The 20,202-nt window shown below is 41.7% G+C and overlaps 2 protein-coding genes across 3 annotated transcripts; both read left to right on the top strand.

The window, feature by feature from the left end:
* Positions 1-860: 860 nt before the first annotated feature.
* On the top strand, positions 861-9,286 carry LOC307238993 (regulation of nuclear pre-mRNA domain-containing protein 1A-like). Its single transcript, XM_080012175.1, has 7 exons — positions 861-1,136; positions 2,901-3,030; positions 3,263-3,369; positions 4,527-4,621; positions 4,763-4,889; positions 6,370-6,545; positions 8,067-9,286. The coding sequence occupies exons 1-7, from the start codon at positions 986-988 to the stop codon at positions 8,163-8,165; spliced, it is 885 nt and encodes a 294-aa protein (XP_079868301.1). The 5' UTR covers positions 861-985; the 3' UTR covers positions 8,166-9,286.
* A 428-nt stretch (positions 9,287-9,714) lies between these two features.
* On the top strand, positions 9,715-20,018 carry LOC307242700 (uncharacterized protein). Of its 2 annotated transcripts, XM_080017244.1 has the most exons (13): positions 9,715-9,942; positions 10,130-10,198; positions 12,051-12,075; positions 14,143-14,229; positions 14,316-14,464; positions 14,562-14,681; positions 14,821-14,866; positions 15,176-16,334; positions 16,506-16,605; positions 16,721-16,810; positions 16,932-17,033; positions 17,150-17,381; positions 19,717-20,018. In XM_080017244.1, the coding sequence occupies exons 1-13, from the start codon at positions 9,883-9,885 to the stop codon at positions 19,965-19,967; spliced, it is 2,490 nt and encodes an 829-aa protein (XP_079873370.1). In that variant the 5' UTR covers positions 9,715-9,882; the 3' UTR covers positions 19,968-20,018. The 2 variants fall into 2 exon arrangements, with proteins under 2 accessions (XP_079873370.1, XP_079873371.1); XM_080017245.1 differs by lacking the exon at positions 12,051-12,075 and having other exon boundaries at positions 9,881-9,942.
* Positions 20,019-20,202: the final 184 nt, after the last annotated feature.

The raw sequence follows: 20,202 nt of genomic DNA, 5'->3' as shown, positions 1-20,202 counted from the left end.
TGGGTAATACATTTCGGTAAACATTCAGATCTGTACCTACTGTGCATCGGAGCTAAAATTACATTTAATTGAATGGAGTCTGCGTACGGCACCTCCTGGTGGTGAAACCGTAAACATCACTATTAGAGCTCAAATGTCATTTGGAATTTATATCCATAATCTTATGATACACTCAGTGTATAATACCCAATTTACTCGATTCTGATTGGTCAACAGCGGCGACCCGTGGCCCGTTGTTTCCGGATCGTGTCGGCTGGTTTAGCGTTGCCATGGGCAACCGACAGCCACCGCTTGGATTCGTGTTCGCCGTATCACTCCGCCTTTCACGCTAGCTTGTGGCGCTACACGGGAACCACAACGGAGGACCTGGAGGGAGGCGGATACGCGCAGTTTCCCATTTCAGCAACAGCAAACGTGTTCGTCACATGAAGGACGAAGTGTTTAATTTTCTGTACACGCTTGGCTGGGGGGCGGGGGGGCTGCAGTGTCAGATACGTGGCTGCGAACTATTTTCCTCAGCGGAGGCTCATAGACCACGGCGCACTAGTCAGAACGTCATCTCAACTCCCGTCTCAATGTGTACTATCATTTAGTCTGCAGCCGTGTAGTGGGCAGGCGGTTGTCACAAACTAACCCCGGACACGGCGACCAGGACATATTTGACATCACTCCGAAGGGCTTTTGCCGCTGAGCCCGCTCATGTTCGTGTGACGGCAACCTCCGCGGGCGGACGTTCCCCGCATGCGCAGTTCACCTTGCACCCATCAGCCACTCATCGGGCGGTAAACAAACCTGACTCCGCCCCCCCCCCTGCGAGCTGGTGTGCGTTAACGACCAGCTAGCAGGCGGTGCGGCAGCTAGCGGCTAGCAGCTAGCTAGCGACGAGGAAGCGGAGGCAGATTATACCCGCGTTATCCAGTCGTACCTGGAAGGAGATTAATCGCCCGTGTCTGCCGATCCGCTATTCCCTCTAACGTTCGTCGAAATGTCAGCCTTTTCCGAGGCTGCTCTCGAGAAGAAACTATCCGAGCTGAGCAACTCCCAGCAGAGCGTCCAGACCCTGTCGTTGTGGCTGATCCACCACAGAAAGCACTCCAGGACCGTGGTGGAGGTCTGGTTCAACGAATTGCAAAAGGGTGAGATAAAACAGCCGGTGTTTTTAAGTTCAGCAGCATTAAAGTGCCGCTCTCCGCATCTGTGTTTCTCTGTGTTGTAGGTGTGTTTAGCCGAGCCGTGTAACCTTACTGAGGTGTGACAAAGGAGATAAAAAAAACAGTCTCTTGTCAGTTAACTTCTGCTCCAAGTGCAGTTTAAAATGCACCGGCCAAAGAAAATGCCGGTTGTTTTTTTTCTCCATATTTTCCAAGGTGTGTCGGGTATCTAGCTGTTTGATTAAATATTTTGAGCGTTCACTCCTGGGATCTAATAAACCTAGTGTAGGCCAGGACTCCGTGCAAGGCGGAGCAGTTTATTACAAGAACATGTTGCAGTTATTTTGGCAGAAGTTGTATTTACCTGATGTTTTGGTGTGATACTCAAGCATGAACTAAACATTGTTTGAGGTCGTTGTCGTGGCCTGCCATTGGAACTAGTGTGGGGTTTGCTGGTCATCGTGCAATCTCATGTGTACCAGTCACATTCACCACATTGCGAATGACCTCTTAAATATAAAGCACACACTGGTTTTGTGTGATTCGTTAAGCTGAAATTAAAGTAAAATATATATTTAACATGGCAGTAATGTGCAAATGTCAAGCAATTGGCCTGTTTGAATTTGGGGAAGGTGGTAAACCACTGCATCTATAGAGGAATTATCTCAGCAGTGCATCCACTTAAAGAACGTTCCCAATGAATGCCTCTCAGGACACACACTTCCATTCAGCCATTTAATGAGACAACCAGCTCACTGGGGGCATTGAGGGGTCGGTGTCTTGCTCAAGGACACCTCTGCACTTTTTGCCAGGAAGTAACCAAGTGCTCAAACAAGCAATCCTCTGAATGACACAGACCAGCTCTAACTCCTGTGATCCTGCTTAAAGTGCATTTGCTATTTGGTAATAGCTGTGTGGTTAACTTGTAAATTAGCTCCTCATATTATGAAAATTGGAAGTTTTTCCCAGTTGTCCCAAATTTTTCGATCATTTGTACAGCTAGTGCTTGGATGTGTTGGATCCCAAAGGTACCTCAGCTTGTGTATTTGAGATTCTTTCTCTCAGCTCAATAGATCATTGGGTATTTATAGCACAAAGAGTATTCTCTTGTTGATTTACCCTCTCTGGAACTGTTATTATTTTACTCTGTTTTTCCAGTGTATGCCTCAACATCTTTTCTGATGTTTAAGATTATGTTGGAAGATACTACAGATTAGTCGATCCATTATTGAGGGGGGGGGGTACAGCAGAGGGACTGCAAAAAAAAATCCTGCAGCGAGGGACAAATGAGTTGGAATAAATTGCTGAAAGGCCCATTAGGGTTTTTTGGTAACCATAGTGAAGCATGGACATTGTCTAAATGTTTGTGGCCAGGGGGATTAGCTCTCAACTGTCATTTGCTCTTGGGTCTTTTTTGTCGCTACATAGACTAGAGTTACCAAGGTAATGAATGTGTCCCTTGACTTGTTTTGTATTTCATGCAAAAAGAAAGATAACCACAAACCTCTCTTCATATTCACATTTTGAAATTTGATATTGTAGATATGTAATTGTGTGTGATGTGTTCAACGATGAAACCAATAGTCTAAATAGGTTTGTTGATGTTTTGTCCTTCATTAACATGCCCTTCTAACCTTACATGTTTACTTTGAAATTAACCTGTGAAAAGGATTTGTCTCTTGTCTTTGGATAGACCAACTCTGATGAATACATTTTGGTCACTATGTTGTCTGTGTGCTTTGCCTACAGCTCAGGTATCTCGCAAGCTGACCTTCCTCTACTTGGCCAATGATGTCATCCAGAACAGCAAGAGGAAAGGGCCTGAATTCACACAGGACTTTGCGCCGGTCATCGTTGATGCCTTTAAACATGTCTCCAGGTCGACTTTAACAGTACATGCATCTAATGACATTGTATTCCAAGTCGAAAAGGTGTTAATTTATATGTGACTGACTGCTTGGGCGTGGCAGTGAACATTAAGTGTCAATAAAAGAAGAAATGTGTAGTGGGAGATTGCACATCAATAGATTTAGTGCATATTTCATCAAGGAGTGATCCAAGGCTATTGCCCTTTGAAATTTAAATGTGATGCTTTATGTTGTTCTGTGCAGGGAGGGCGAGGAGGGCTGTAAGAAACAGTTGGGTCGGGTCCTGTCAATCTGGCAGGAGAGAGCCGTGTATGAGAACAACCTGCTGGACCAGCTCTCACAAGTCCTGTGTAAGCTCACCTTCAAAGTTTGAAATACAGAAATTATTTTGAAATGTTGTTTTTTTTTTGTTGGAGTTCAACACTGTCACTCTATCTACGCTGGGAAGAATTATTTATACTTTAGCTATTTGTCATAGGAAATTAGGTATTTCATGTAATGAAAATGAAAAATGCTATTCAGTTACTGCACAGACTTAATTTTCCTCATTTTCTGTCATATATATGTTACAACGTGGGATGTTCATATTAAACGTGGCCAAAGTGTCACGTACAAAGTAATCGCTGTGAACAAAATGCTCAGGCTTCCAACAGCCCGGTTTGCAATGTTATTTTTCCTAGTCTCAGCACAGGCTGACGTCAGCTCTTCACCAATTTCTTCATATGGTCATCTGCTCCATCAGATCCACTGTGTTTCTCCAAACAAAACCAATAAAAAAAGTGTTTTTTATTGTAGATGTATTTATTTTACACCGACCTTTACATTAAACAAAACGGGAGTGGGAGAGTCCTGGTGCGATTTCAGTGTCCCACAAGTTTGGAGAACGGCAGCCAAGGTCGAAAAAAAAACTTTTAATAGAACTAATATGAATGAAGATTCAGCAACTGAATTGCTTATTTCTCACCTCAAATTTGTTCAGAAACAGATTTTGGTGGACTGATGAGCTGAAATGTGTGAACGTTACAGAGTAGGTAGAACAAAACACAGACGCTATTGACTCACAGGCAGTTTCTCCTGCCACACGCCATCCAGGTGGCGTTTTCAGGGCCCTCCGGCCAAGAGACGCACAAGTTTATTGTAGCGAGTAGGCTAGGTAGAACAAGCCCCAGGGCAGGTGGACAGCATGTCATGACAAGGGTGTGTGTGTGACCAGTTGCTCGTTAGATCAATCAAGGAGCAACGGGTATGCAGCCACACTGATCCTGGGCCAATCACCTAGACCCAGATTAGGTGTGGCTGCTCAAACCACACCATTCCCACACCACAGGCTTGAATACCTAATCTGAGTGTTTTTTACGGCAAAAGTGTGTTCTGGGGATCTACGAGACCTATATTAACTTGTGTAAAAAGGAGCATAATAGGTCCACTTAAACTGTAACTCACTATTCATCTTTTTGGCATTGAAGTCAGTCACTTTGTGCTTGACCTTTCTGTTTCTTTCCTCAAGATGGGGAAAAGAAGACTAAGAAAAGGTCATATGAGGAAATCCAACTGGATAATGAGGACTTTGCCTCCCAGAGCTCCCCAGCAGAGCCCCCACAGGTGCAAAACAGCCTCCTTGCAGGGCAGCCATTTATAGTTTTAGACAGTCAACATCACAGTTTATTCTGTAGTATTCATCAGACACGCCTCCATGTGCTGCTTAGTCACCTCTCCTTCTACTTTGTCCGTCTCCCGGTTCAGACGGCAGAGTTAATCCGGGCCCTGCAGGAGCTGGAGAACGCAGCCTCCAGCGACTCAGTGCTGCGTCAGCGCATCTCCTCCCTGCCCGCTGAGGTCCAGGACGCATCGCTGCTCCACAGAATCACAGGTGGGGCACGTGACATACCTAATAACACATGATACCCCTGAGAGCTGGTTGGTAAAGGTTACGCATGGAGAAGCTGTTACCATAATGATGCACACCGGTAAAAAGTGATCCAGTGTTGTGAGACAAAAGATCCCAGTTTCATAACTGTAACAACATTGTGGCTTGTTTGAAAACTCTCTTCTCACCTTAAAAAAAAAAAAACTCCAACAAAATCTATCACTGACAACATTTGTGGTTTAAAATAAATAAATGAAAAAATAGGCTTGCTGAATATTGACTTATTTTACATCTACAGAGGCTGGTTTTGAGAGTCTGGTAGTCTGATGCACACACAATTTGCACAAAGAAATAAAGTTATTTAACACAACGATTAAGTGTGGACTGTATAATGTACTGTCGCTTCACGAAACTGGGCACACTTCTACAAGAATGCATTGCATGTTATGTAACTGCTGTTCTGTCCTGCATAGACAGGGCTCGCAATGAGAGGTAGGCCTCACAGAACTGCTGTCGATACGGTATCAATACAGTAAATATACAGTTTATACATAAATGTACAGTAGGTATATTTATGTTATATAAAAAGTGTGGGTTGAACTGAATCAACTTATTTCTTACAATAAAGCATCTTAACCAAACACAGTGTTGGACTATGCAATTATGACAGTGACATATGCAACAGCAGTCTGGTATTATCCCGATTGTATTTTAAATGTATCATTTATCGTCAAATTCAGTCATAAACTAGCGCTGAAATGTCTGAAAACGATTGCTTAGATGTTGAGCTTTTCCACAAGTGTGCATGAGCCGCTGGACCCCACTGGCTTTATGACCAGCACACTGAACGGTGCACACCCTGGCCGTGGCTCCTTTGGAATCTCTTTTTACCATGTTTATCATTATTTAATTCTTTTTTTATTTTTTATTCTACTGTTGCCTTTAATGAATCGTCGGTAGCTTTGTCCCCTGTCTGTAATAGGAGTTAATTGATGGTAGGGGGGAAATGAAAATATCAGTATTTCTTTGTTTTTTGAATAAAGCATCGCAAAAATAAAATACTCATAGGGCTTGCGGATAGAAGACTGGAAGATTTGTTATCTCTATAATGATGGGGAGTTTTAGATGTGATATCATGGTCTCCGGCAGAAATGAATATCCTCGATTCACTACATGTTCAAAAGAAAATCCTTCAGGCCTTGTCATAAGAAATACAAGATTGTATCTTCCAGTTGTCAATAATGTAGACCGCAGTTCTTTATACCACAATATTACTTGTGTAAATTTAAATTGGCTGTAAAGGCCGGTGGGTTAGGAAAATATCTCTTTAAGGGCTCAACAAAGCAACAAATCCGTAATGGCACATGAAATCAGACGGGTGGTGTTTAACTCGTTTTTGTCTAGTGGAGTTCAGCCCACCAGCCCTCCTCGAGTGAAACTCAAGTGTGTGTGTGTGTGTGTGTGCGCGTGTCTCTCTCCTCAGATAAGGAGTCGGGGGAGCGTCTCTCCCGGCTGGTGGAGGAGGCCTGCATGCTGCTGGCGGACTACAGTGGACGCCTGGCGGCCGAAATCGACGACCGGCGGCAGCTCACGCGCACGCTGACGCTCTTCCTGAACAGTCAGAAGGACGGCTTGGCTCAGAACGAGCAGAAACTAGAAGTGCGTAAATCACCCTTTTGTTTGTTTTTCTTCCCGTATTTATTTATTTTTTAATCTTCTCAGTATACCATCATTTATTACGTGTTTTTTTTAAATCGTTCCAACCACTTCCTATTTCTCATTCTTACTGTTTGGTCACCTTTATGGATTAAGTTTTATATAGTCTCCATAGTTTGACTCTATACTGTTTTATTGACGTACCTGACTTGTAAAACAACTTAAAATATTCTGGGTAAATGAGAGCTTTGACACGACCACTTTAATGTATTTAAATGTTATTGGCAAAAGTTCTCCTGATAAGATGGTTTCATAAGTTCAACTTGACATCATTGGTTTTTCCTGGGAAGTTGTCATTTAGATCCGTCATGGTAAGTATCAACCAGCACTGTTTCACTTAATCTATTGACATTCCACGCATACCGTCTTTTTGAGTGTTTAACTCTCTAGCCTTTTATTTCCAGGACATAGAGGATTAAATCATCATCGTAAAGAGGATTAAACCACTTGACTGTATCTTCACTTAATGAATTCTTGTAATTAAAAAAGAACAAACAGGAAATAAAGAAATTAAACAGATTTTGTGAGTGCTCTTATTTTATTATGTGGCTAGTGATGTTTCTCACATTCTATGAACAAATGTCACTTTATAGAGATAATTGTCCTTTATGTACACCTGGTATTTGTAATTCTTAGGAAATACTTGGTAGTACTCGCACATGAGCAATATTTTCTCAACCAACATTGTGTTTAAAGAGTTTGTTGTAGGAAATAAATGGGATTATGTTTTTTGTATTGAATTATAATTCAGTTTTGGTTTTTTTCCATCTACATTCAAATTTAAAACCTCCAACTATATTGTTCTGGTTACACAGTATTCCTTCTATGCATCAGTTATTTAGCATTCATACCTGACTGGTGTATCTGGGAAATAGCAAGTTGAGCAAGGGAGACTGAAAAACTGAACTATGTTAATATCACCACAATTCCAAATACAGTCAACCCAGAAGTGTTGCAGTGTACACACCGTTGGCTTGTATAAAACAAGCTAACGGTGTAATATTGACTTACATAATCCGATACATACATACATACATACATACTGGAGCTGATTTTATGAATGACATAGGCATCACTTTCCCACAGATTTTATTTATGATCAAAATGTCAGGTCTAATTGGAGGGAGCTCTCACATGTGCTTTGCATTTTAAGTCTGCAGTTAATTAGAGATGCAATCATTTTCTATTAAAAATGTCATACTAGGAAGTGTTCAAGGTTTACAAAGTATAAAGCCAAGGAATCAATATTCACCTAAAATTTATTTGGTTACAGCATTCTAAGTGACAATAAGGGAAGGCGTTCCCAGAAAGAATCCCCTTAAATAAACCTTGTGTTAAATGTTTCATGTTCCACCGAGCAGTGGAAACACCAAACAAAAAACTGAGCGTCTGTCCTGAAACATCGCAGATGCAACGGACTTTCGAAGATTGATGGATTCTTTCTTTTTGTCTTCTTTGTTGCAGGAATACAAACGCAAACTGGCGAGGGTGACCCAGGTCCGGAAAGAGCTGCGATCACGTCTGAACAATCTCCCCGGGGGGCTCTACAACGCTTCAAACTGACTGCCGACCTCTGTGCAATGCCTGTGAACGGTCGCCCACTGCATCTCCAAGCCCGACACCTTGCCTTTCCCACTGTCCTCGCAGGTCTTCGTCGTCATTGTCCTCCGTTCTAGCGATAACCGCCCCTGATCTCCTAGCAGCTTGACTTTCATCGTGCAGTTACATAAGCTGCTCCCCCTGACCACAACAGAAGGCCTCTGTAGATCTTATTGAGGAATGGACTTTACACACCATCCGGAACACTCGTCCAGCCGGCTATTTCCCATTGAGTAGTTTTATTAGTAGTAGTAGTAATATTATTAGCAGTGTACATTTGATTCAGTTCCTATCAGACCTCCCGTGCTTTGGCGTCTGCCCAACAACCCTTCACTTCTTCGGCGGTCGAACCAACGGTGTTAATTTTTTGTTTTTCACTGTGGGTTATGTCATACGCCAGAGGCTGTATTGCCGTGCTCCAAATGAGTGCATAGTCCTGTGTGATTATTCATTATTTGTTGCAGTCATAGCTTTCTTTCTTTTTTTTTTTTCCCCCTTTCCATCAGCAAGGTATACACTTGGTCATAGATGATGGTGCCGAGTGTTTACATACGTTGACATGGTCAAGTTTGACTTTATTGACTGTGATATTGGCCTTAAAAAGATGACAATGCCCGGGTTTACATGTAAAAGCTTGTTGGAAGTTGTACGTTTGAAGCGTGTGGAAGCAAATCAACATGTGGGGTTGGCTTTCGCGTCAAAACATTGTGGGGTGAGACAGTTTCCATTGTATATATTATTCCAAGATGTTTGTAAATACTAATAAGTTGTTATTTTACCTGTGAACCATAATGATTTATGTCCACGCCGGCATGCATGCCGCGAGAGCATCCAGAAGTAAAACAATGACTTGCCTCCACTTTGGTAATAACTCTAGTTGCCAACATGACTGAGGAAGCCAGGCGGCGAAGTGTTTCTCGTTCACTATATCATCACCGCTTCATGGTTTGAACCGCTCATTTACTAAATGTCGCCCATTCTGCCTCATGCCTGCGTGACAAGTTCCCCACAGACGAACGAAGCCAGACTTTATAACACCAAATCATAGGTTTGTACATACAAAGCAGATGCTTTTTAGAATCCAAATAAACAGAAAATATACACGTGGTGGTGGTGTTAGCGGTGCGTCTTCTTTGCGGTTCAGCCACTCTCCGGCGGGGGGCGCACGACGCGTTCACGTCTCCGCCAGTGGCGAAAGGTTCGCCCCCGGTGTGGGGAGTCGGTTCCTGACGAATCGACCAGGGGACAAAATTGAAGGGCTCGTCACATTTTTTTCCAACTCTTCGTTTTGAGCAGGTCGCGCCGTGCGGCGAGGCTCCCGCGGAGCCTTCGACCCGCGAATGGGAGGATTCGTTGAGTTCACGGGACGGGAACGAAGCGGGACGAGCCACCGAGTGACTCCCGATTCCCGAGCGGTTTAAAACATTCGTTCGCTACGGACGGGTCGTTCGAGGGTCTTGCGCCACCGGACCCAACCGGAAGTGAGCGCAGCGTTGACGGTACGTTGGCGTAACAAGGCCGCTGCGGCTCACACGTTTTCAACGATTTCACGGCAACAAAGTCACCCCGAATAGGTCTCCATCGCCATCCCATAAACTAGCCTCGGTCAGGTTGAGTTCGATGTCCCTGTGACATAGGACAACAACACTCGGCCGTCTCGCTGTATCACATCAGAGTAAAGATGGAGGGCCTGGAAACACCGTACGACGTCGAAGTGGAGATCGATTTCATTGACTGCACGGTGAGAAGAGTCTTACAACACAGGCTCAGCACAAACATTTACGGACTGGCTACATTATCAAAACCTCCGGCGACAACCCCCCCTCGCACAGTTTACTAGCATGGTCTCTTGGGGGGGCGGTCTCGATTTTTATTGTGATAATCAAAAAATGTGAAGCATAATTATCGTTGCGTTGCCTCTTCCACAGATCTGCAACAAAACCATCCGGGGTGAGGCCTTGTACAAGATCCACCTGACCACCGCCGGACACATGAAGGTGCAGCTAGTCTAAACATTGCGGCTCATTCAAGTAAAACGTGCAATTATCTCTCCTCGTTTGCAATTCGCCCCTTTGCAGACTGACATTCACATCAGAAATAATACTGCTCCTGCGTCACACTTTGTCCGTTTCTTGAGCCACCACAGGATCATGGCCATGACTGTGACGCTCGTCCTCAGGTGGGGTGTGTATGCAACGTGTCGGCCGTTGAAAGTCTCTTTGAACCCCTTTGGGTTGGAATGCTGAAGTACTGGCATATACTTGATATACCTTGCCCTTTGGTGGCGAATATGTGGCCTCAGCCTGGACCTAACTGCTCGTCTTCAGCTTTGTCTGACCAAGTCAAGTGTTGGTCAGTGCTGTCTTCTTTCATGCTGCAGTCATTATACCAATAGGCTTGTTGAAAGGCGTAGTTTTCCTACCTTTCTGCAGACCTTTTAATGATTTGAAGCATGTTGAGCAGAGTATCGATACAAAGTGGATTTTCGATTTTTTTCCTTGGCGGAAAATTTGCTGGTGTCTTCCTTGTTATTGTGTGGATTTATTTTCTGAGATGGCCATTGGAAATGGTTATATCTAGCAATTTAATGTGTAGAAACTTTTAAGGGGAGAAAATGCAACATCAACAACCTGATGTGTCAAGCCGTATATCACAACAACATCCACACAGACAATTAATTCTATTATATAATTATAGAACCCAGAATCGCGATTGTGGTGCCGCCCCTTGCAGCTGCCTGCGCGGCCACCGTGTGCGCACATTAGAGTATTTTTTTGAGCTTATAGAGCTTGTGCGTAATCACCGGGTGTCATGACATTTCACTGCATATATGTACGACTGTATGTGTATGTATGTGACAAATAATCTCTTGAACTTGAACTTGAACAAAAAAAATCATTCTCCATTATGATCAGGTGTCTAGGCCAGCATTTCATGGCTTCATTTGCTTTGACCTTGTATTGCCCCTGGTATGTGATTTACTTTCGACATCTCCAGTATCTTGTGTCAATCGATCATACACCAAAAGTGATCCCACTTCACTCTCATAGTGTAAGAATATCAACAAGAAAGCACACAGTTCTTGAACTCATTTCTTGAGAGTATTGACCTTGCTTCTTTGCATTTCAACCAGAGTCTCGGTGCTTAATGGAGCTTTTTGGAATAAACTTCACTCTGGTCACAGATGCAAGTGATTTAAGTCATTTTTAGCAGGACATTTTCCAAGGGGTTCTTTTTTGGCTCATTTTGCAATTTGTTTGTTGCATCTTTACATATCCTCGGGGACAATATTCATGACGCTTTGTAGAATGTGCCTTGAAGATGGAACATTTTCAAAAGTTTTCCCCTGGATATCACTTTGTGCTTCACCAGTTTGGGAATCTAAGAGAAAGATGGACTGAGACCTCATCAATTTTCACTGTAAATGAATTTCTTCATCATCAGTGAAAAGAAGCATTTCCCAGGATGTTCACTGAAAGAGAAATCTCCCATGGAACTGTGGCTTATGATGTGCTATTTTATCTCAGAATTAAAAAAATAACATCCTTTTCTCAAATGATTCATATACAAAAATAGTAGTTTGATAAGCTGTTTAAATTAAATAATCATAATTAATGCAGGAGAGGATTACAACTCTTTACTAAGTTAGACTGTTACAGTAGCATAACTATAACCACAATGGAGCTGTGGTTTTTGGGAGATGATATTGTGTTTAAATGGAATGTTTGTTTCCGTCATATAACCCGTATAACCGTCTCTCTGTAAAAGCGATGACTCTGGCCACTCGAGTGACTGGTCAATTTAGCAAGCACTGATTGACTTTTATTGCTTTCCCTTTATTCCTGACAGAAGGAGGAAGCCTTGGTTACTAAGGGTAAGTAGTTCTCAACCTTACTCCGGTCAGACTGTGTCTGTCCCGGCCTAATGTAAGTTTACCTATCCCCAGAAAGTGAATACATCCATATATGAAGGTAACAGAGATCACTCAAATGTTTTCAAATTTTTTTGGATGAAATATGTTGGTCTCGATTATTCAATGGGTCTTAGTCCACCTGAATATGCATTATTCTCCGCATCCAGGACAAAGCTTTTTTTTTTTCCACTTTTTCCGACACCATACGTCAGCTGCATATTTATTATTGAGAGAATATATTCTGGATTGTTTACTCAAAAGTAATCGAAGACAACTTGTGAGAGCGGGAGGTTATATGGTGGTTTGTGCAAATAACGGCAAGTGAAATGCAATTTTTTATTTTTATTTTTTTTTTAATCTTTCTTTTTTTCTTTTTCTTTTTTGCTCTGTGGGAACCAATCCTGTTTTGCCGACGCCCTAACACGGCACCTGATTTTGGGCATATTTTTTGGCTTTGTGTAGGTACAGTAGTTAAGCTGTACCAGAAACAAAGCCTGTTGTCCATGGTACTTTCTAAAAATGCGACCAACATCCCTGAAATTTTCACTGGAAGAAAGCTGGAATGAATGCATCTTGAAACGGATCGAAGACAACCAGAATTTGAACAGAACTTGTTTATTACATATTCAGCACTCATGCTGTTTACAACATGGACATTTTGTATTTTTTGTGACCAAAAACACTTGAAGAACAAAAGCCTTAAAATGTCATGATGTGGAAATGGCGCCCAGAAAATTTGTTTGGTGGAGCGGCATTTGCAGACTGATGTCTAGGCTGAGCTAGAGGTGACTATACACATTGTATGGTCTTAAAGACTTACATTTTTCTGCTGTGGCTTCAGTTTAGAAGCAACTGCAAATAATCTATATATTTGTATTTTTACTTGCATTACCCAATAACAAACTGATGAGGCAAGTCACTGCCAAAATCAGATGACATTTGTGTTGAGCTTTTTTTGACACAGAGAATCTGGGTTGTCAGGTTTTGCACATGAATCCACCAACTGCCTTGCAGACCTGTACCTGGATTTTGAACCAGTATAATGATCTGGTAATGTACTGGTTTGGCACATTTTGCTCTTAAAGATTTGCAATACAAGACCTGTGGATACTAAATCACAGTTTGGGGATGCATTCCTTTTACTTTATTATTATTTGACCAGTGATGGTCTTTGCTGGTAAAATGATTCCTAAAGAATAGGCTATCTACTTTTGTGGATAAACAAAAGTGGATAGAAGATAAACAATACACAAGAAGACCGTGTCTTGTGAACCAGAAATTGTTTTCGTGAATTCAAACTTTAACCATTGTGGAACATTGCTGAGTATACCGGAGGAAGTTGAAGAGCCATAATTAACTGCTCCCTGGAAGCGGAAGCAGCCCTTCTTTTCCAATCTTCTTTTGAAAATCAAAGCTGTATTTATACAATTTACATTATGAATGAGCCTTTTGAAACCTTTTGTGTAGTTTTGCTACTAAACAAGCCTGGTGTCACCATTTGAGTTATAAGAAAGAGCGAGAGATAGATATAAAGGATCTGTTTGACGTTTACATCATCTTAAGAAATTGGGGTTGTTTTGTGTCTGCAGATAAGTACCAATACAATGGCATTCCTCCCTCACCTTCAAAACAAATATTTAAATTTAGTACTTCTGATGCACAAAGTAGTTCTGAAAATACCTTAAGCTTTCAAGTGGATCACATTAGTTGTATGCCCCTTCACTCCATATTTAAATTGCCTTAAAATGATTTGAGTGAATTAATGAAATTAACATTATTGTCACACCACCGACATGTCTTAGCTTAATAAACTTCTCATATTGCCCCTGGGTATAAATAATAATTATTTGAATGAGTGCAAAGTTAATCTTTTATTAAAGCTCATTTTAATCAAAATAACATTCAGTCCTTATACGTTTTAGTATACTTATAATCTACTTCTAGCACAACATATAAATGTATGTAATCTAAAAACTTGTCTTTTTCTTGCCAATTTGTCCATTAACTGGTGCTGTTCTGGTGTTTTAGGTCATGCTGTCAGGGATCACAATGTTCCGGATTTTGAGGATATCTTGCAGTACCTACGATACCTGAATCTTGATGAACCCATCATTGGTGAAGAAATAAATAATCTCAGGTTAAAATTATTCCAGCTGGCAGTGTTATTTATGTTTAATGCTCACACCAATCTCATTTCCCAGGTTTAAACCATTTGGAAGAGGTGCTTGGCTCAGATGCCAATGACCCCCAGCCAGGCCCGAGATACTTTTGTCGTCTGTGTAGCCTTGAGGCAAATCTCCCGAATATGGTTAATCATATCATTGGGCGCAAACATCGACAGAAATATCTGGTAAGGGGAAGTGTTCACTGGTTAGCACAACCTGAGCTGTTGTCTTGAATGAAAACAAAAACAGTAAAAAGTAACGATTGTATTGATTTGACTATAGATGACACAAAGGCAGGATTTGGTGACCTGGGACCAAGCAAGTGTTTCCAACCAACCATCAAAGGTCATACGGGCCAAAGCAGAGGTGGTGGAGAGGCAGGATGGACCAGGAGCTCCAAAGGTGAGTCTCAGATAGCTCTTTCTCTGATAGTGTATATTTGTATACAAGCATTCAACTGGACTTCGCCCATCTGGGCAGCTACACTGGTAGAGGTGGTGTGTACATGTTTTACTTTAATGTGTTTGCCTCTGTGTTTCAGCCAATGAGAAAATCAAGAAATGAAGGCAAATCAAACATCTCAAGAGGTACATTCTTTGACGGGAATTCTTATGATGATATGTGATCATTTGTTGTTATAATTTTAAATCGATCACACTGAATGGAACGTCCTCTCCATATTTCTAAAACCTCCATGGTAGGGATAGGATGTAGATTTAAATTAATATATTTACTCAACAAACAAGTAAAATGACACCAAATGTTAGTTATTTTTTGCTGTGCAGGTTGTATGGTTTTTGATCTGTGCAACTGCGTTCAGAGTTTAATATAAAGCATATGAACAAGTGCAGACTAAGCACATTGCAACCAAAATAACATGTTTACTCTCTTTATAGTTCAGCCAAAGAAGAAAGGGCACAAAAATACCCCAGCAGATTTTCAGGCTGATTACATCTACCAATGCGGGCATCCTCTAAATGAACCTAATGAACCCCCATTCCACCAAAATGACATGTGGAGAGAGGCAGAGCAGGAGGATTACCTTGGTGGGAGGCCTCACCTGCAGGACTTTCCGAAAAAGTCACAAAGAGATTATTTCACATCAAATGATAACTACAACCAAGAGTTAACGGAATCAAGTTATTGCGATGAATTTCAAGAAGACTTTGTTGAAGATGGGTATAGAAGATATGGCCCCGAGGCAGGTGGCACCCCCAAGCGTGATTATATGGAGAAGATGAGTCATGGTGAGAACTATAATGAACACACTTACCCTGTGGAGGCCCCTCCTTACAGGAAGCCCTACCAAGAAACTGATGTTCTCAAGCAGTTCTACTCTGAGGAAGTAAGACGTGGGCGTGTCCATACTGCTGAGGCTGGGAGGAGGCCCTATCCTTCTCTCCATGAACCTGAAGGGCCCTATCCAGATGATAAAGGCCACGGGTACACCTTTCAGCCAGAAGATGCTCCGCCACATCGTCCAGTTGAACGTGCTCGTGGACAAGCTTTTCCTCCGAGGAGAGGTTCTACTGATTATCCCAGTGACATTGGTCACTTTGAACAGAGTGGACTGAGTGCTCTGGCTGGAGATTCTTACCCTTCAGATTCCCACAGAGCAGGCTACCCTGGTGAAGGACCACCTCGTCCAATCCGCCCAGAACGTGAACAACAATTCAGAGGATCTCTGGACAGGGAGCCAGGGAGATATGGAAGCACAGATGGAGCATGCAGCCAGAGATCTGCTGACCCAGAGACCAGGAGGACAATGATGGATGATAGTGACCCGTCATATGACAAAGATCATTTATTTCAAATGGTCAGAGCCCTTCGTCAGAAAAGAGGACCGTCCCAAGTAGATGGGATGGGCGACCCAGGACCTAGCAGAAATGCACCCCTCTGCTTCCAGAGAGAAACAGAAGGCACCAGAGTTATGTCGGACATTCCTGAGCCATTTAGGCGTTTCCTGGAGGGGGGTGCTAGAGGCCAAGATTGCAAGAAAAGAAAGAGTCGCTTTTCAGATGCCACTCAAGAGGACTTGGAAAGGTCAAAAGCGCTGTAGGTGTTCAAGTAATTTTATGTTTTGTTTTGTTTTTATTAGTAGTAGTAGTAGTAGTAGTAGTAGTAGTAGTAATAAGATATAGCATCTGTATATATCTTAGTAAAGTTAATTATTTTATTGACATTGTGAAATTTGTTTTGTGATATTGTTTATTTTTCTCCTTTCAGGCGAGTTGGGGCAGATGGATTTCCAACCTTCAAGGGTCGCGCTCCACTGAGGCAACAAGTCCATGAATCACAAAGACGAGATCTATACTCCATGTCACAGGTAGTCAATGAATATGTTATAACTAATATTAACTTATTATATATAACATAATATTTCTGTGTTTATTGTGAATAAAAAAAGGTTGGTACTCCTTTTGATTCTTATTCTCCTTTAGAGCCAGTATCAACCCGACAGCTACCCACAAGAAAACTTTGAGTCTTTGGAGGGCAATACTAAAGATAATGAGACCGCCTTTGAATTATTGGTAAGATCATACATGTGTATTTGCAAAGTCCATGGTAATTTGATAGTTATTCTATGGGGCTTTTGATTTTGGAAAAAGGGACATCTGTACAACTTTCCATCACTTTTTGCTTTTCTACCAGAAAAACATTGAAATTGAGAATGGGGAAGAGGCTGACTTCCTTAAGAACAGATTATGCTCTCTACTGAAGGAATTCCAAGCCAAAAAATCAGAAATGACTGTGGTATGTTTTATTTCCTTCCATCCATCGATCAGATGACTTTTCTCTGAATTTTATAATGGTTTGTATTGATTAATTTCCTTAAACTGAGTAAGCATGCCTGTGCATTGTTCTTGTAGCTTAAAAACCAAGGACCAGCAGTTGTCTCCAGAGATTACAACCATAGAGGCGAGGAATTGGAGGGATCTCAAGCCCAAAATGAGAGGCGTTTCAGGGGGAGGCCTATTGACAACCAACCCAGGGGATCACAAGAACACGGAGGCTGGGAAGAGCGAGAGCGACTTCCACCAGAGGGTTTTCCCGATTATAGTCACCCTGATACTGACGTGTCAAGCAGGCGCCGTTATGAAGGTAACCATCACATGCATCTCAATGTGCTTACTGTCCACCATAACTGTGCCTGACGCTCAATTGATGTGATACTATTTGCTACATACAGGTGTGCAGCACTCATGGCACGTCTTATGGCCCCTCACCCGTACCCAAATGCATAAGGATAAGGAGCGATCACCGCTCCGCATCCCTATTCACCAAATAAGACAAAAACAGTGGGGCGAATTCACAAAGAAAGGATTGTTGACAATATTATTGACACCCTAGATTTAATAATGACAATGAGCTTCCCACACCTCCCTGGTGGCAGTTTGGCCCACCCCTCTTTGCAAGCTGCTCCAGTTCTCAGATTTTCCAGCACCCAACTTCTGCTTTCAGGTCTCCCCACCGGTGTTCAGTGGGATTTAGATATGGACTCAATGCTCATGACTTTAGAACAGTCCAGCTTTTAGCAATTTAGCGATAGTTTCTTTCTCAACTACAATTACTTTTTAAAATTATTATTATTTTTTATATATATATCTCAAACGCTATCAGTGATTCATTGGCTTCATATCCTTGTGAATTGCTATGACACCACCTGTAATATTTTTTGTAAATTATAATCAGGATTTGCATGAGCACAAAGGTACAGTATCATATTATGCCGCATTACAGGCTCTGTTATGAGGGCACTTGATATGACTTTTACTTTCATTATGACAAATCTTTTTAACTTGAACTTTAAAAACATTTTAGCAAAGACACTTAAAATTTTAGTCTGAGGTCTGAGTACTTATTATGCCATTGACAACATTGTGCATGATGGCCACAGGAACATCAAGGTCTCTGGAAATGGACTTGTGCCCTTGAGATTGTCTCTGCTTGGCGACTTTCTTCTTCCTGACATCCATAGACAATTCCCTTCTTTTTTTTCTCTTCTCCATGCTCGGTGTTGTACAGCAGAATGAGAACTTTTCTCCTTTCAAACCGGTTGGTTGAATCATTAGATTGCAGACACTTGTGACTCACAGGTATGTTAAATCAGTAATTCTGGGAGTCACCTGCTTGAAATCCAATTATTTCTTCCAACTTCTAAAAGGTGCCAATAATATTGTCAATGCTATTTTAAGATATCTGCATGGAATAAGCTAAGATCAAATATTTTTTCAGCTCTTATTTGTTCCAATGCATGCCCAAGAAATAAGCATGTATACCAAAATATGTTTTCATTTCAATAATTTACAGGCAGAAATGGTGCATTATTTGGAAGGGGGGGGAAGAAATGCAGAGGTGCCAATATTTTCCGTCACGGCTGTATAAGCAGCCTAGTCTTCCTGCCCTGTAACTATTGTTCTTCACAAACACACTAATGTATTGCTTGTCCTGGGGGGCAGGATCTGAATTAATCTTGTTATTAAATTACCCTATAAAATTAGGAAATTATTGTAATGAGGTGGAAAACTTTTCTAAATCCTCAGACACCTTGAAATTGCGCACTATGTTATTCCAGCAGTCTTTTAAAAAAGACAAGCATTCACATTTTGTGAAGCTTTAAAATTGCTAATATGATTGAGTTTTACACTATACAACACTAAATGAAACGCCTGTTTAAAGGGCAATAGACAAATTTTCACCTTTCACCCTGAGCGTTTCCAAGTGGTATTATTGTTTGCGACGCTGTGGCAAAGACAACCGGAACGCTTCACTTTTTCCTTAAGTTCTGTGTCAAAAATGCGTAGCTGTCAATCCTCCCATTTTTCTCTGTATTTTCCTGCATTTAATTTTTTTTCCCCGCTGTCTTCTTGGATTTTTATTTTCCCGGAATTTTAACCTTTAAAAAAAACAAAACGCGTAGCTGCTCCACCGACCTCCGCTGTTACGTCTCCACATGCGATGGAAGAAAAACACACAAGCAACGGGCACTTTGCCCCTGCCTGGCACCTAACACTGCGTGATCCGCTGTGCATTGCCGTTCCCCTTTTCTCCAAACAAAACCACTACTAGGTGTGTGTGTGTGGTGTTTTTTTTTTTTTTTTTTTTTTGTTTGTTTTGTCTTTATTGTATACGCGCACACACACACAGGTTGACGCACATCCTCCCGGGAGATTGTACCCAGTCGCAGTCCGTATTGCACAGTGAAGACAGGGCTTATAGGGATCCAATCTAAATGCAGATAGTCATTTTATACCATTATACTTTGCAATCAATATTAACTTTACCAGGATAAGTAAAAGCAAAAACGTTGTCTTTTGCTCCTTTAATGAGTGTTATGCTGTTTCATGGTAGTGAACATTTCATTAAACTGAAGTAAATTCTTTATTCACTTCTTATTAATTCAAGCTCATTTTAACAAACATTTGCTCACTTTCAGAGGTTTTTGGGTCATCTAATTTGCACCAGCCACAACATGCTCCCTACCCAGAAGAGCCACCGATGCACCCTGAAAGGTTCCAGGAGCCCGTGAAGCGCTATGACTACCCTGCTGCAGAGCATTTGGACCCTCGCTCGCCTGATCCCACCTATAACAGGGAGCAGGGCTACGGGATGCAGAGAGGCCCTCGGCACTCCAGCAGCTTGGATAAAATCACCTCCACTCTCCTGGAGCTCGTTGCACGAAAATAATACAATCTTGTGTGCAAGATATCTGTACTTAATAAAACGGCATTTTCAGTTCTTGGTTTTTTTTAATTTTTATTTCATGTTGGATCATAATTTGTTTCTAGAGTTGCGAAAGTAACCTGTTTTTAAGAAAACCAGAGAAAATAATGAAATTGTCAACGTTGTTGTTGAATTTCCCCCCCCCTTTTTTTTTTTTTTTTTTTTTTTTTTTTTTGGTTTTGATCTGAATTGAATTCTG

Source organism: Zeus faber, assembly GCF_960531495.2.
Source record: "Zeus faber genome assembly, chromosome: 1".
NCBI classification, from domain to species: domain Eukaryota; kingdom Metazoa; phylum Chordata; class Actinopteri; order Zeiformes; family Zeidae; genus Zeus; species Zeus faber.
The sequence above is the reverse complement of the archived record's forward strand: the minus strand, read 5'-3'. Positions and strand labels throughout refer to the sequence as shown.

What these genes read in the sequence shown, in the direction of transcription:
- LOC307238993 (XM_080012175.1), top strand. Translation starts at nt 986, where the DNA reads ATGTCAGCCTTTTCCGAGGCTGCTCTCGAGAAGAAACTATCCGAGCTG. An exon ending in CCAGCTCTCACAAGTCCTGT is followed by an intron (nt 3,370 to 4,526) that starts GTAAGCTCACCT and finishes TCTTTCCTCAAG; the next exon opens with ATGGGGAAAAGAAGACTAAG. An exon ending in AGAACGAGCAGAAACTAGAA is followed by an intron (nt 6,546 to 8,066) that starts GTGCGTAAATCA and finishes TCTTTGTTGCAG; the next exon opens with GAATACAAACGCAAACTGGC.
- LOC307242700 (XM_080017244.1), top strand. Translation starts at nt 9,883, where the DNA reads ATGGAGGGCCTGGAAACACCGTACGACGTCGAAGTGGAGATCGATTTC. An exon ending in TTGGAAAGGTCAAAAGCGCT is followed by an intron (nt 16,335 to 16,505) that starts GTAGGTGTTCAA and finishes TTCTCCTTTCAG; the next exon opens with GCGAGTTGGGGCAGATGGAT. An exon ending in ATCTATACTCCATGTCACAG is followed by an intron (nt 16,606 to 16,720) that starts GTAGTCAATGAA and finishes ATTCTCCTTTAG; the next exon opens with AGCCAGTATCAACCCGACAG.